Source organism: Hipposideros armiger, unplaced genomic scaffold (genome assembly GCF_001890085.2).
Source record: "Hipposideros armiger isolate ML-2016 unplaced genomic scaffold, ASM189008v1 scaffold_300, whole genome shotgun sequence".
Taxonomy (NCBI): domain Eukaryota; kingdom Metazoa; phylum Chordata; class Mammalia; order Chiroptera; family Hipposideridae; genus Hipposideros; species Hipposideros armiger.
The window spans coordinates 1,893,065-1,908,749 of NW_017731650.1; the positions used below are offsets into that span (position 1 = coordinate 1,893,065).

Here is a 15,685-nt window from a genome sequence, read left to right on the forward strand (position 1 = left end):
GATTGGCCAACCTGTGATTGGGGTGAGGGTCCTCATTTACAAATTCCTAGGATTATGAATTTGAGTTTATCTTCACGCTAGTACAGTGGGTATTTAGGTGTATGTAGGCTTGATCTTTTAGTACTCATTCTCCCTAGACCTCCCTATCTCCCAAAACAACTTCCATAACTTTCTGCGTCTGATAATTTGTCTCCGTCTATCCATACATTTTCAATGTCTGTGCTGGTAGGGATTAAGTTTTTTAATCTGATTAACTATGGCTGCATCTTCCATTCCTGAGCACACTTGGTTTATTCCTCTGGATACTGGCTAAGGAGAAGCTCATTCTAATCCTCACAAGTAATGTTATTTTCTGGAGATTTCTTCTATTAATTAGTGGCAGGAAATTGCCCTAGGTCAGGGTTTATGAATCTTCTATGAGGAAGCTACTAGAAGTGTTGGAATGGGATTGCCTAATGAGGTGATGTCTTTCGTGCAGAAGCAGAGAATTAGCATGTTCTTGGGTCCAGGAATACGTATTTTCTCTGTGTCCCCTCTACCCACTATATTTTCTCCTGTGAAATTACTTTAGAAATGGCTGCTTCTAGAGAGAGAGGATAAATCCTAGAATTCAACATGTGCTTTGTCATGTTAAAAAAAGAAAATAATTAGATATGGTTGATATTAATTCTAAATTTTAGTTATGGGTAGCATTAAAATAGGTCTGACCTGAGAACTAAGTAAACATTTTTGTCCTAATTCATAACAAAGTCCTGACATATGAAATTTTAAAGCACAATTTATTTGTAACTACAGGGCTATCTACACATGCTTTTTCTGATACTGCCAAATTGCTGACAATAAATATTGGCCTAATTGAATGATAATCAGCACAATATATACATTACATACTAATTTTACACCTTTTAAAAATGCCTACTTTGTGAGTAGGTAAAAATTTCAGTTTTTATGGAAGTAAGAAACAATACCTGATGTAAGTACCTAATGAATGATTTTAAATTGAACTTACTCTATTTTTATATATGACTTTAGTGAGAAAATGACTGGAACATTTATGATGTCGTAAACAGCGGGAACATTTCCCTGATGGGATGGTTTTGTGAAGTTGCGTGAAATACATGGTGTCTGCTGAGGTCATCTCATTTGGAAAGGGACATTGTAGCATCACACTCACCCATACACGCAGTGGGCAGCAGACACCAGCCAGTTGTTGCTGACGAGAGAAGCACCACAGAGCAGTTTGCCATTATAATACAGAGCAGCAAGCCAGGGCCAGGCTCCTTCTTTGGCGTTATTTCCTCCAACAATCTTTGGGCTGACTTTCGAAGCCACCAGTTTTTTTCCACATGCTTTTAACATAATTGAAGAAAGAGCATTTATTTTATTTTGGTGGATTTGCCCTCTGATATGAAAATTGAGTGGATCACTACAAAGGAACTTCAGGTGACATACCAACAAAATAACTTCAGGTGACATAAAACTCTATTCGGAATTTTAAACTGAAGGCTTGGAGGAAAACATGACAAAATATTTACTTACGTTTACGATTACATTGTAAAAGAATCAGGGAATCCTGTAAACACTGTTTACTGCAATAGAAGAACAGTTATATTTCAGAAATTGTGCACCTAACATTTTAAAGCAAAATGTAATGTAGGTTAGCCTACCTTTTTTTAGTAAAATGGACTTTTAAATGTAAGTATCATATATGAAGTGCGAGGAAGCTGAAACGCACAGCAGAAAAATCCTTAGTTTAAAGTCAATTGAGCTGAGTTTGCATCCTTAATTCTACCAGGTACACTTCATGTGAGTTTGGCTAAGTTGCTCAATATCCCTGAGGCTCACTTTTGTCATCCATAAAATGGGGACAATAGCACTTGCTTTATTGGAATTTTTGATAAATAAAAAATATTTTCAGTGGCATTATTATTGTGACTTACACACAATGAGCCCTCAATAAATCAGAGCTATGGTTATTTTGCTTGAACTAACCTTGGTTTTCATCATTCTATAATACAGAATATGTCTCAGTATTCCTAATCAGACAACTATTCAATGCCTTTGTGTGTGAGGCTGTGAACTTCATTTGAGGGAATTCAATGATGAATGAATCACAGATACTGCTTTCAAGGGAGGTAAACAGTTAACAAATCAAATGTACAATAAAATCTAGGCATAAATAATATAAAGACTCACTACCTGTTTAAATATTTGGATACTAACTTTTTTCAAAGCCAAGAATTCTATTTTAAACAAAAATTTAAAGTTTTAAAATGTTTTATACTTACCAACCATTAGAGGTCAGTATAACACAAGGAATTAAAGTATGTACTTGCCCACACTTTCCTGATGCAGACACTGCAGATGTTGGTCACATTAAAACACACAGGGACACACATATCATTTTAATGGTTTCTGTTTACCTATTTAACTACATCTATTGTGCATGTTGTTTCACTGCTTTAAATTTTAGGGAAAAAACCAAAACAAAACACAAACAAGATCCATTTGAGATTATAAATACAATTAAAGCAATTTAGTGTTTGTGGAAAATACGTGATAAGGTTAATTGAAATCACTTGCTTTAATGTGGTCTGATTGACATATCCTTTGGAGTAGAAGATAATTTCATTTGCAATATATACTTATATCTTATCAATAAGCAATGTGCATGTATGTATATCTATCTAGATGTAGTTATATCAACATGTACTCATAACTCCTCAAAGAAAAAGTCTCAATTAACTCCCCTTCTAATATCTACTCATGGCTGAGAGAGAAATAATTTCTAGGATCTGTGTAGTTTCATCCAAAGTCTTTCTACAGCTATCATACTAATCTATGAAAATTTATATTTAAAATGGTTCCTCATTCTTAGGTACTAAACAATGCTTTATACTCTGTGGTATGTATAAAACTTAAGAATTTCCTTTTAGTAAGCACAGAAAAGTTTTAATAACTATTAAGCTTATCAAAAACTTAAACTGATCTTTGCCCCTTGTTCTTCGTGCATTTTTTAGTTTGTCAAAAATGTAGCGCACAAACACATGCATGCAGAGTCTCAATACAGAGGAGCAAGTTACTTAACCTCTGGTCAGCATGAGCAGCGAATCCACTCTTTGTCCTGGTATATTTAGAGATTGGAGAGAAATAAAATGACTGTCCTGGCCTTGGTGCTGGAGTCCGAGCTGGGTTAGCCCTCCGGACGGAAAGGAGGACAATGGCGTGGTCCTGTGTCTTTCTCTCAGCGTAGTGGACAATACTGTGATATATATAATAAGTGGGTGGGTCTATATCTGTTGTATTGACAAAGTGAACTAATTTCTCTACTAATATATGCCCAACAACATGGCCTTTTTTCTTGTTGAAAAGGCTATGCTAGTTGTCTCTCTTTCCCAGAACTGCTTTTCAAAGTGGGCTGTTGCCTTGGGGAATGTAGAAGATAGCACAGGGCTTTGGAGTCAGACTGACTTGGACTAGAATCTATGTTGCCTGCAGGCTTTGTCCAAGTCAGTTTCCAACACCGGGCTCCTGTTCCCTCTCCTTCCAGTGGAGCGATACTACGTCATAGAGCTTTTGCATGGACTGGAAATAACCTCTATAATATCCCTACCACAGTGTCTGTCACATGATAGGCATTCAATAAAGTGTTTGACAAGCACTTTGTATCCTGTACCTAGCACCATGCTTATAACACTATGTTGGTCAATATATATTTTGTCAATTTTTCCTTGACTTCTAGGACTGCTATTGAAGTGGTCTGAAGAACTGGAAGGAAGGGAAACCCAGTACTGGCAGCTGCATGAATCGTGCATTTCTAGGTATAACAGTTCAGATTGTTGGTATCGCGTTGCAGGGCCTTTCCCCTGTGGTCTGCGTCTTGCATACGCCTCCCAGAGGGAGAAAAAAATGGGGATAGGTCAGTGGATTTTCATAGTTGGAGGAATTATCTTCCTTGATATCTGCTTCTTTTTCTTAGTTTTTATTATTATCACTAGTGCAAAGCTGTTTTCATAAGCAACAGTTTTCACAGGGCAAAAATTATTATTGTAATAATCTCTGCCATGAATAAATCCTTTGGTACTAAAAATACTCCTTCATCAATTTGTTTTACTGGTTGAGCTCAAAGAAATGGTAATGTTTCATGGATGGCTGAATACTTATATAATTCCACTTTCACCATTAAGTGTGTTAAAGGAAAAACTACAAGCTCATGCACCAGCAATGACTTCTTAAATCCTTGTCTGCAGTTATGGCTGCTTCTGGCAATTACTTTCTTCCTACCCACAGCTGGCCTTGAATGGAACTGTAAGATTCAGAAGTCAATTTCAACAAAAATTACCATTTATGCTTAGACCAGAGAAATGACATAAACGAAGCTGAAACAAACCTTTGAATAGAAAAAATGTGCTGTTTGTTAAAACATTAGTAAAAGCTATAAAAGTGAACCTAATTTTAAAGAATGAAAGAGAATATGAAGGCACAACTAGAAGTCTGGACTCCTTCACTTAATAGTAATGCTCTATTTGCTGAGGCAGAGAAAAGATTCTGTCCGAACTCTCACAATTTCTTTAAATGGGATTTACTTGTTTAGGAATCTGAGGGTAAGGATGAAAAGGATATGGAATTAAGACTTACTGAATCACTGTAAGTATGTTAAACAATTACATATACAACATCTCATTTGACTGTTTTACCGTTTATGTGGGGGTTAGGCAATGTGATCAGATAGGATCAATTAGGGACTGTTTCAGATTACCTGTAGAGTAAAAAAGCTAACTTATAATACTTTCAAGATTATATGTGTTAAATTTTATGTTAAATTACTTTCAAGGCTAGTATGTGGTGGAATTAAAATCTGGCTGGTATAAAAATCTATCTTCTTTTCAGTCCATGTACAGCTAGTCTGAGAACAAATTTGGGACCCACCTTGGTGTTAATGTTAAACTGCCATTAGGTGCTGTGTTTAATGTTACAAATGGTCCACCTTCAGTAGAGGGGACTGGCATTGACGCGTTTCCACTCCTATGGGAAAAAAAACAAAACACATACAGACATAGACAAAACAAAAACACAAATAAAAATACATAACTAAACGTCTAGTTACACATTAAAGCTGTGTACATTGGTAGAAATTATGGAATACCATACAAAGAAATTAACATTTTAATATAAAACTTCAAATGTTTTGCTATCTAAAAGATTGTACAAATTAGTAGAAAAATCACCATATATAACATAAATATAATTTTAATTTTTGCTTAATACCTCTAGCTCTTGTTTGTGTTCTAACATATTACTTAACAAAGTTAAAATCAGTGCATATAACTTGGGTGTCTGGTTTTTTCATTTAACTTATATATATTGTCCAATAGTTTCCATAAAGATCAATATTAACGACAACCTCACAGAACTACTCATAATTTATTAAACTTTATTCCTGTTGAATGTAATTCATCTTTTCAAAAATGTGTGTTGTCTAAGAATAACCTAGAAAAATGAATCTTCTATGTTTGCTTTTCAAATGTTGCTTTGTTCTTCATATTTCATTCAATTTAAAACCTAAGAGGCCTTAATTTAAAGCTACAAGCTATAAGATTGCTCTGAAAAAGGAATTAGTTAGTATGGACCTCCAAGTGTCAACTAGTGAGCCAGAATGGGATGGAGAGACACCCTGATGTGACAAAAGCCATTAAGTCCCTATTCTTTCTTTTCCTTGAAAACATGTTACATCCATGCTCTCAACTGTGAGTCTTAATTGAAGATTTCTCTCAATTAGCCTGACTCTCTTCCCTAGGCTCTGTCGGCTTCTTAACTCCTAATTTTGTTTCCTGCCTTTTATTTATTCCAGATTTTAGTTTTTTTTATACAAGAGTGTGCCTTTCTGCTAGAAACATCTTGATCCCTGCTATCTTCTACTGCTTACAGGGAGATGATGTGGTTCCTGTCTTTTTGAGCAGCTTGATGGACCCACCCACTGCCTTTTCAAAAGAAGGTTCAATGTCTTTTCCAGATTAAGCCAATAATCACCCTTTTCTATCAGTGTATAGGGAATTTCCAAGGAACACATATAGCTGTTATGATCAATAAGGGGAAAAGAAATCCTTGATAGAGGGGTGTTTCCTCTCTCTTTCAGGTGAGACAATACCTTAAAGAAACTGAAGAGTGCCCTGCACCTCTCCTCACTGGAGCAGTGGAGTCTATATTTAATGTCTCAGAGTTTAGCATCTTGTACTTGTTTTGTGTCATTTGAAATACTGGATTTTATTTTATTGCAGATTTTGTCAAGGTTTTTCAATCAAAGATTAATACTGCATTTAATGTTTAAAAGTTGATTTAACGATTAGTAATGTGAGTTGTGTGTAAAATGCTTGAGCTTTAAGCCACATTGTGGAGTTGAAATCCTGGCTCTAGTAGCTGCACAAATGGACAAGTTCTCAGTCATTATGTTCTTTTGTTACCTCACTTCTCGATGGAGATACAATGATTATTCTAACCTTAGAGGGTTGTTGTGAGGATTAAATGGCACGAAACATACGAAGCCCTTAGATCAGTGAGTAAGTGTTCACTAAATGTTGCGGATATTGTTATTTGAATCTCATCCTTTTTAATATCATTTTAGTTATATAAAATTTCTCACTCTTTTAACGTTTTTTTGTTTTGGTTGCTTGTTTTTTTTAATTAAAAACTATTTTTTCTTTTTACATTTTGCACTTTTACTTATTTAATTTTAAAGGTTTTTATTAAAATATAGCTAATATAAAATATTATATTAGTCTCAGGTATACAACATAGTTATTCAACATTAATATAGCTAACGCAGTGATGATCACCATCTTAAGTCCTACAACCATCTGACACTGTACCACACTATCACAATATTATTGACTATATTTCCTATGCTGTACATTACATCCCCATGACTTATTTTATATATGGAAATTTGAACCTTGATTTGAACCCTTTTATCTTCCCCACACTGTTTTTAATTATCAATTGCAGTTAACATTCCATATTATTTTATATTAATTTCAGGTGTACGGCATACTGCTTAGACATTTATATAATTTAAGAAGTGATCTCCCTTTTAATGTAGACTAATATAGTGCCCACCTGGCACTATACATAGTTATTACCATATTATTGACTAGTTTCCATATGCTTTACATTCCCATGACTATTTTGTAACTACCTATTTGTACTTCTTAATCCCTTCACATTGTTCACCCTGCACCCAACCCTTCTCCATTCTGGCAACCATCAAATGTTCTTTGTATCTATGGGTTTGTTTGTTTGCTTATTTTGTTCCTAGATTCCAAATGTAAGCAAAATCACATTGCATCTGTCTTTTGCTGTCTGACATACTCCACTCAGCACAATACCCTCCAGGTCCGTCCATGCTGCCACAGATGGCAAGAACCCATTCCCTTCCATGGCCAAGCAATATGCTATTGTATATATGTACCACCTCCTCTTTATCTACTCTTCCATCCACAGACACCCAGGCTGCCTCCACATTTTGGCCACTGTAAACGCTGCTGCAATGAACAGAGGGATGCACATGTTCCTACGAAGTAACGTTTGGATTTCTGCAGATAAATACTAAGAAGTGGGATTACTGGGTCCTTCTTTTTCTCTTGTTACAGCTTTTGTTTTAAAGTATACTCTGTCTAGTATAAATATTGCTATCCCAGCTTTAAAAAATTTTTTTCGTTTCCATTTTCATTAAATATCTTTTTCCATCCCTTTATTTTCAGTCTGTGTGTGTCTTTTGATCTGAAGTAAGTCTCTTATAGGCAGCATATGTAAAGATTTTGTTTTCTTATCCATTCAGCCACCCTATCTTCTGATTGGAGCATTTAATCCATTTACATTTAAAGTAATTTTTGATAGATATGTACTTATTGCCATTTTACTATTTATTTATTTACTTATTGTTTATTTCTTAAAGACGTCCCTCTAAAATTCCTTGTAATACTGGTTTGGTGGTAATGATCTCCTTTAGCTTTTCTTATCTGGGAAGCTCTTTATCTGTTCTTCGATTCTAAATGATTGTTTTGTTGGGCGGAATAACCTTGGTTGTAGGTCCTTGCTTTTCATCACTTTGAACATTTTGTGCCAATCCCTTCTGGCTTCAAAGTCTCTGCTGAGAAATCAGCTGACTGTCTTATGGGATCTCCCTTGTAGGTAAGTAACTGCTTTTCTTTTACTGCTTTTAAGATTCTTTCTTTGTCTTTAAACTTTGGCATTTTAATTTTGATGTGTCTTGATGTGAGTCTCTTTGGGTTCATGTGTCTATTTCCTTTGCCAGATGAGGAAAGTTTTTCATCATTATTTCTTCAAATAGGTTTTCAATTCCTTGCTCTCTCTTTTCTCCTTCTGGTTACCCCTATGATGCAAATGTTGGTACACTTGATGTTGTCCCAGAGGCCCCTCTCCTCATTTTTTTTTTTGGATTCTGTTTTCTTTTTGCTGTTCTCTTTGGGTGTTTTCTGCTTCGTTCTCTTCTAAATCGCTGATTCGATCCTCTGCTTCATCTAATGTACTACTGATTCCCTCTAATTTCTTCATTTCAGTTATTACATTCTTTATTTCCGACTGCTTCTTTTTTGTTTGCTATCTCCATTTATATGTTTCCTATCTCTTTGTTGAAGATCTCCCTGAGATCACTGAACATCCTTCTAACCAGTGTTTTGAACTCTGTGTCTGGTAGATTGCTTGTCTCCATTTTGTTTAGTTCTTTTTCTGGAGCTTTGCTCTGTTCTTTCATATGGGACAGTTTCTTTGTCTCCCCATTTTGGCTGCTTCCCTGTGTTTGTTTTTATGTATTAGCTAGGGCTCTACATCACTCAGTTTTAAAAGAGTGGCCTTATGTAGTAGGTGTGCTGTGGAGCCCAGTGGTACTTTCTCCCTGCTCACCTGAGCCAGGTGCTCCAGGTGTGTCCCTTGTATGGGTTGTGTGTGTCCTTCTGTTGTAGTTGAGGCATGGCTGCTGTCTGCACATCAGTGGGAGAGATTGCCCTGAGGCTGATTGGTTGTGAGGACTGGCCATAACTATACTGAAGGAGCTAGTGTATGGTGGCTGACCCTACAGAGCAGGGTTCAATTTACAGGACTCTGGTGTCTTCCCAGTCTGCCCTTTAGGTGTGTCATCCTTGGAGGCAGTCAGTTTATGCTCCATCTTGGTTGGAAGTTGGCCACTGGGCCTGGTAGCCCTGGAACCTCCTGGAAGGGGCCTTACTACAGGCTAAATTCAGCCACAGCCTGTTCACTGTCAAGGGCCAGCTGGCATGAGCCAGAAAATAATCTGAAAATGCCCGTCACCTGTGTAGGGCTTGGAGTTGCCTTGAGGCCAAGCTTTGAACTGAGGCCAGCTGTTGCTAATGCCAGCCAGGCTTAGGGCTGCTCAGCCAGAGGTATGGGACATGCCAAAGCCATTTGCTGCTTGTTTGGGCTATGTGAACCTTTGAGAGATGTTAGGAAAGTCCATAGCATGAGCCAAGACAGGCAGTTTGTAGGAAAAGCCACTGGAAGCAGCTTGGGTGGGCCTGAAAATTAGAATGGGCAGGGTCTCAGGGAATGAGCAGGGTGGGGCAATTGATTGAGACTCACAAATAGCTTCCACCTGCATCTGCACGCAGACAGTGGGAGGGCCTAACAAAGAAGCTATGGCTTCCACCAGTTCCTCCGTCCAGGAGAAAGTTGCCACTCCAGCCCTTGTTCTGAGGCCAGATAACTCAGTTCCTCCCTGTATGTTCCTGTCGCATTTCCAGCTGCTGCCCAGCTGCTGCCCCAGTGCTGGAGCTCAGAGCGAGTGATGCCGTTGGTGAGTAAGTTCATGTGCAGCCCTCCATCTCACTCAGCCACAATCCCCACTGGTTTTCACAACCAGAAGTTATGGGGACTTCTGTCTCCCACAGTGGAACCCTGGGTTGGGGAGGTTGGTGTGGGTCTGGGATCCTTTGCTCCTCAGGGAGTGGGGGAGTGAGGGGAACCTCTGCGGCTGAGCTATCCCTCCTGATTTTTAATGGTCACAGCAGGTGTGGGAACAGCCTGTTCTGTGTGCTGCCCCTCCTACCAGTCTCGAGGTGGTTTCTTCTGTATGTCCTTAGTTGCAGGGTTTCGGTTTGCCTAGACTTCAAGTGATTCTTGTTAATGGGTGTTCTGTGGTTTAGTGGTAATTTTGATGTGGTTGTGCGAGGCAGCAAGCACAGCATTTACCTACACCATTGTCTTCACCAGAAATCCCTACCTTTTGCACTTTTATTTTATAAATAGGTAAAAGTAACTCAAAACAAAAATCAAGGACTATTCCCTTAATTAAAACTGAAACAGATTTACCAAAGAGAAGATTTATGTTGTTAACATTATTGTTAAAGGTTATGATTGCCCTCCCATGTGGGTAGAAGAATCATTTTATGTTAGTATTTATAAAAAATGTATTTGTGAGAGGTCAGAAAACTAAACAGGCATAAAGACATCAAAGGGCAGCAGAGGGTGTAAAAGGATAGGAATGTTCCAGGTCAGCAAGGACTTCACAGAAACTTTATATTTAAAAACTCACACATTTAGGCAAAGCAAAATGTGGATCAGAACAGATCTTAGAGGACTTTGAATTCTACTGTAGGTGCCGCTTCTGGTAGAATTTGTCACACTAATCTAGGCTTTCAAGGAATGCCTATCTAATTTGCAAATCAAACTGGAAGTAGTTTACCAGTGCACATCGTTGCTGTGAAAGTAAAGCTGTTGGGTCCTCGTTTCTCTCCAACCTCCCTTTCAGACGTCTCTCTCGTTTTTGCTTTTGCTCATGGTCTGTGTATCCTCCTACTGAATGCCTACATGTCTTGAACCTTCTGCTCGGTAATTTCTATGTTCCTGACTCTCCATGACCAAGGATTTCCAAAGTATGTTCTCCAGACAAACAGCTTTAGCCTCACCAAAGAATGTATTAGAAATGCAAATTGCCCAAGCCCACTCCAGACCCACCAAATCAGAAACTCTGGGGGTGGGGTCCAGTGATCTGCTTTTTAACAAACCCTCCACGTGATTCTGATGCTTGTTAGTCAGGGAACCACGGCCATATAGAATATCTATTTCTTTGCTTTACTTGTTCAGGGGTCTGCTTTGGGGCTTCCAAAATGGCTTCTAGTTACTTGATAAATAATCTGTTTTGTTGGGAGCCATGCAGGCTGACTTTACTGATTGCATATCTTGTTTTACTTCTTGTTTTACTTGCACCTGGAGGGTGTTTTGCTTAATCTCGAGGTATGTGGAGAGAATGGCCAGTGCCTTGGGAGACACAATAAAGATAGATGGCTATCTGGGATTATGGAAGAAATTGTCCCCACTGACCTTTAAGTTTCTAAGTGGATTATCAATTCATTACTCTGGAATGAGGTAATGCATATTTGTCCTTTCTTTTTTGTACTCACCCTGAATGGATATAATGGTGGTGGAAAATAAACTCGGGGCTTCAGAAAACCTGAAGACCGGCCGCATCAGCAGTCGTGAGTGTGTTTCTTTAATTCCCGCTCCCCCCTTTAGGTACTGATCGACTTGTGGCGGCTGGCCCGCCATACCGTTTTAAGGCACTGATAAAGTTAATTTGTATATCAGGACCCACAAAATGGAGGCTGTCCTAGAGGCCTGGCCGAAGTCACAAATCTAAACCTAAGTTAGCCCGCCCTTACAGGAAGTGCCACTGTCAGGGAAACTTAACATACCCGGCTCACAATCCTCCAATTCAGCTTATTTTATGTTAGAGACTAGGACTTGCTAGTCTTCTAAGGAAATTCTTGACCTCCTACCTAATCATGCCCTGGTTCCGAGTTGCCTCTTATAACACTCCGAGTTATAACACTCTATAAAACTCACCCTTGCCCAACATCCCTTGGGAAGGGTGCTCCATTGTTTGTGAGGCCCTGTACTCTCCCAACTCATGGATGGTTTTCTCTTGAACATCAAACTCATTACTAAATTGTTTTAGTTTTGTCATTTGACAGCACGCATAACTACAGCAGATCCTCGAATAATAATATTTCATCCAACATCATTTCATTATAACTTTGATGAGATGCCAGGAACTTAATTTTTACATCAACTACCTTATGAAATTGATACTGTTATACATCGTTTCACTTAACGTGGAAAAACCTATCGACAATGCTGATTGAGGACTTACTCTCTGTAGGGAAACATCTTGAAGGGTAATTCATAAAAATACATCTCAGAAATGTGGGTTAAAGAGTCTTCCATTATCTCTAGCTGTTTTATTTCATCCCTTGGTTATCTCTTTTAAGACAGACTTTTAGGGGGGTGCATTAATTTCTCCGGACATTCAAAACAAAATCTGGACAAAATTAAATTGAAAAAATATTCAAAAAATATTTATAAATCAGTTTTAATCTAATATGGATTTATTACACACCTACCGTAGGCATTGCCCTGTGATAGAATTGGCAGTTATATTTTTAACAGAAGCTTATTTTAGATAAAGAAAGACTAGAGGTAAAGCTTTAAGAATAAGGAATATAGTAAATAAAGAATGCATTTCAGAGGATAAAGAATTTAGTAAATGCTACTTTTTCAATACTTTGGTATTCTCAAGTACAGTTCCATAGTGATAAAATAGAGATTATGTATGCACATGGAAAAAAACACACACATACACCTTACGAGTATTTTCTGAGAATGCCTGCTCTACATTTTTAGTCTCAAACTTTACATGAGAAAACAGACTGCAGTTCATGGTCTAGATATGTTATTTTGGGTTATTTAGAATAATTAGATAAAACTTGTTGGAAAAAAACTTGTAAAGTAATCACATAATTGATTAAATTTTTGTAGGAAATTTTGATATCAGCAACCTAAGAGTGGTGTATAGAGGCTATCAGTTCATGCAAACATTTCTGGGTGTCAGTGCTGAATGTTAGAATTAGGAATTTAATTTGAGACAGACCACCTGCATTTGAAATTCTGCCAAGTTGAACTCGTCCTTTTTCGGACTGAACACAGTTTATTCTTGTTTGTATTCACAATAAACAGAATATAAGTGGCAAAGAAAAAAAGTTTACCACAGACTATTTATTTCTTATTTGAAGAAATGATGGAGACAATAGAAATATATTTAAAAATTTCTTGGCAAAATAAAAGGTTAGCAACCATATATTGTCACCCTTTATTTTTGAAAAACAAAATCTTAAAGCAACTGAACAAATTGTTAAGAAAGAACAACATTATCTTAAGTTCTACAAATAAAGCATGCAGCTGAGCCTCTCCCTGCCTCGGTTTCCTTTTCTTGCAAGAAAATTAGTTAATGTTTAGAGAGGCAGTCTGTCCAGATTACAGCTAGGGTTTGCATTTTTTAAATCCTGAAAAAGTTCCAGCGCTGCAGACTTAGATAACTCTATACAAGCTTGCATAGTTGGAAATCAGTAGACATTTGGCATTACAGAGAAAAGCCTTTACAGCATTACCCTTTTGACATGCTAATACCTCCTGACTACCTATTTCTAAACCTTTATTACAATTTTTATAGGTTATGCACCCTCAAAGGGCTCCCCTGGCTTCAGGGAAACCTTATTCTGTGTGAGAAAAAAAAGCATATACGAGTAGATGCAACCCATCATTAATATTTTGAGGGCATATACGGAGTATAAAAATGTACCCATAGAAAATTCTAGGGAGAGAAAGAAGAATATCCCAAGGCATCTTTCACAGTATGAAACCTTCTGCCTCTCTTCTCAGGCCCTGCTTCGGTTTCCCTCTTTTGTCTCTCTCCTCAGACTGTTTGCTGTGATAAGAATTCCTCCCCAAAGCAGGAGTTTGGTAGGGATTTCTTAAGCTTTTGGACACACTAAAGCTAAAAAGAATAGTAACAAATGCTGCAAATGTTGCAGCCAGGCACCTTAGCTCATTTCACACCCCACAAGGTTTAAGTAATGAATCAACCCAGATGGGATTAGTCTGAAAAGGGTTTTTGTTGTTTGTTTGTGTTTTGTAGAAGAATGGACCATCCTTTTCAGATTGGAGGCAAAGGAGAGGGTTGATTTGGCAGGACAGAAGGAAGACGAGAGCATTTTAATAGGCTGGGGATCAGTGAATGAAAGGGATTTAAGGCAACGGATGGCAGAGCCTTCCACTAGGAGAGTCCGGACACGTGTGCTATTCGTTAAACACTGGGACTGAGCTGGACACAAGTCTAATGCTTGTTCACTTACCACATTTATAGCAACACACCTAGCACTCACTCAGCATTAGCGTAGCTCTTAGTAAACAGGTAAACTTAATTAAATTTAGATTTTCTGACCTCCACTCTTAAAATTCTGTGACACACAAAAGAAATTCCAAACAGAAACAAGTTACTTTCGCTTAGTCAGTTTTCTCCTTTATGCAAGCTTTGTCTACAAGAGAGGAGTTGAGTCTCTCTGTTATCTTCCAGATATGATGGTATTAGGAAGGAAATTAACCCCTGGTATCTCCTACCAGAAATATGGTTGAAAGAAGTGATACTTAGGGGAGATAGTCAGAGACAGGATCTTAATGGGCAACATCTTGGGCAACCTGGTTTTAATCCATTGTAGTATATCCTTGATTCATTTCTAACATTATTTCCTCAGCTGTCACTGGAGTTGATTGTTGAATAAGAGGCATATGACATATACCTCCACATTTACTATAAAGTTCTCAGTGCATATATTTTTTTAATGCATTATTGCTTTATAAGGACATATGGACAATATTTCCTTTAGAATTTAGTGTCAAGAGAAATCTGTCTTGCCTATGGAACTGCTAGTATGTATCTTAGCTCATAATTAAAGTTATGCAATTTTTAATGTCTTCCTTTTTGCATGTGTTTCAAGAAATCTCAGACACAATATTAGTCATTATGCTGACTCTGTATGTTTTACAGATTTGCCTTCTTATTTCTTTGGATCTTATTTTCATCAACTATGTTAATCTTACTGCATATACTCTTTGCTATATATCACCTCCCTTTCTTTTGAAAAGATAAGAGTATAAAGAAGAGAAAATAAAAGGAAATAAGGGAAACAAAGGAGGGAATAAGGAAGTGAGGAAGGAAGCAAAAAAAGAATAAAGAGGAAGAAAGAAGAAGAAAAAATTGAAAGAAGGGAGAAAGAAGGTATATTGTTTTATTAGATTTTTATCAATTTTACTCAAAATTGCCTTGGTTTCATAAAATATGCAGCATTATTTATGGCTAATCAGTTGGAAATAAGTTTTAGAAGGGAAATACAATGAACAAGAAAACTTTTGTTATTTATTTCATGGAATATAAGTTTTCTCAAGTCTTTATCTGTTTCTGTTTTTGAAATTAGAAGCTTCCCCCATCCCACATGACAGGGTCTAAGGGAATGGTGAAGAATATTGGCTTGGGGAAACCCAACATCTCTTGTTGTTTTTTTTATGAAATAGACTTTGAGGAAAAAAAAGGTTTTGGGTTAAAAAAAAAAAGTCTGTAAGAAACTTATATAGACTAAAAAGCTATATGTTGCAGGAAATTTATCAGTAGATGATTTGCAATTCTACCAAAATATAAAAGATTTTTCTTAACTCTTCATGTGTATAATTTTATTCTCAGTAATTTCCTTGCCACATAAATCTTTCTGGGGTAACAAAATACCCATTAGAGTGTAAGTCAAAAAAAGAGTTAAAGATAATGAGA

General features: G+C 37.2%; 1 protein-coding gene across 1 annotated transcript in view; it reads right to left on the bottom strand.

The window, feature by feature from the left end:
* Positions 1 to 1,170: 1,170 nt before the first annotated feature.
* Positions 1,171 to 15,685, bottom strand: part of TMPRSS15 (transmembrane serine protease 15) — a 106,712-nt gene continuing 92,197 nt past the window's right edge. Inside the window, exons 21-23 of the mRNA XM_019659528.1 lie at positions 4,930 to 5,025; positions 1,540 to 1,589; positions 1,171 to 1,349 (exon numbers count right to left, since the gene is read on the bottom strand). Coding sequence (XP_019515073.1) covers positions 1,171 to 1,349; positions 1,540 to 1,589; positions 4,930 to 5,025 — 325 coding nt within the window. The remainder of the gene's footprint in view (positions 1,350 to 1,539; positions 1,590 to 4,929; positions 5,026 to 15,685) is intronic.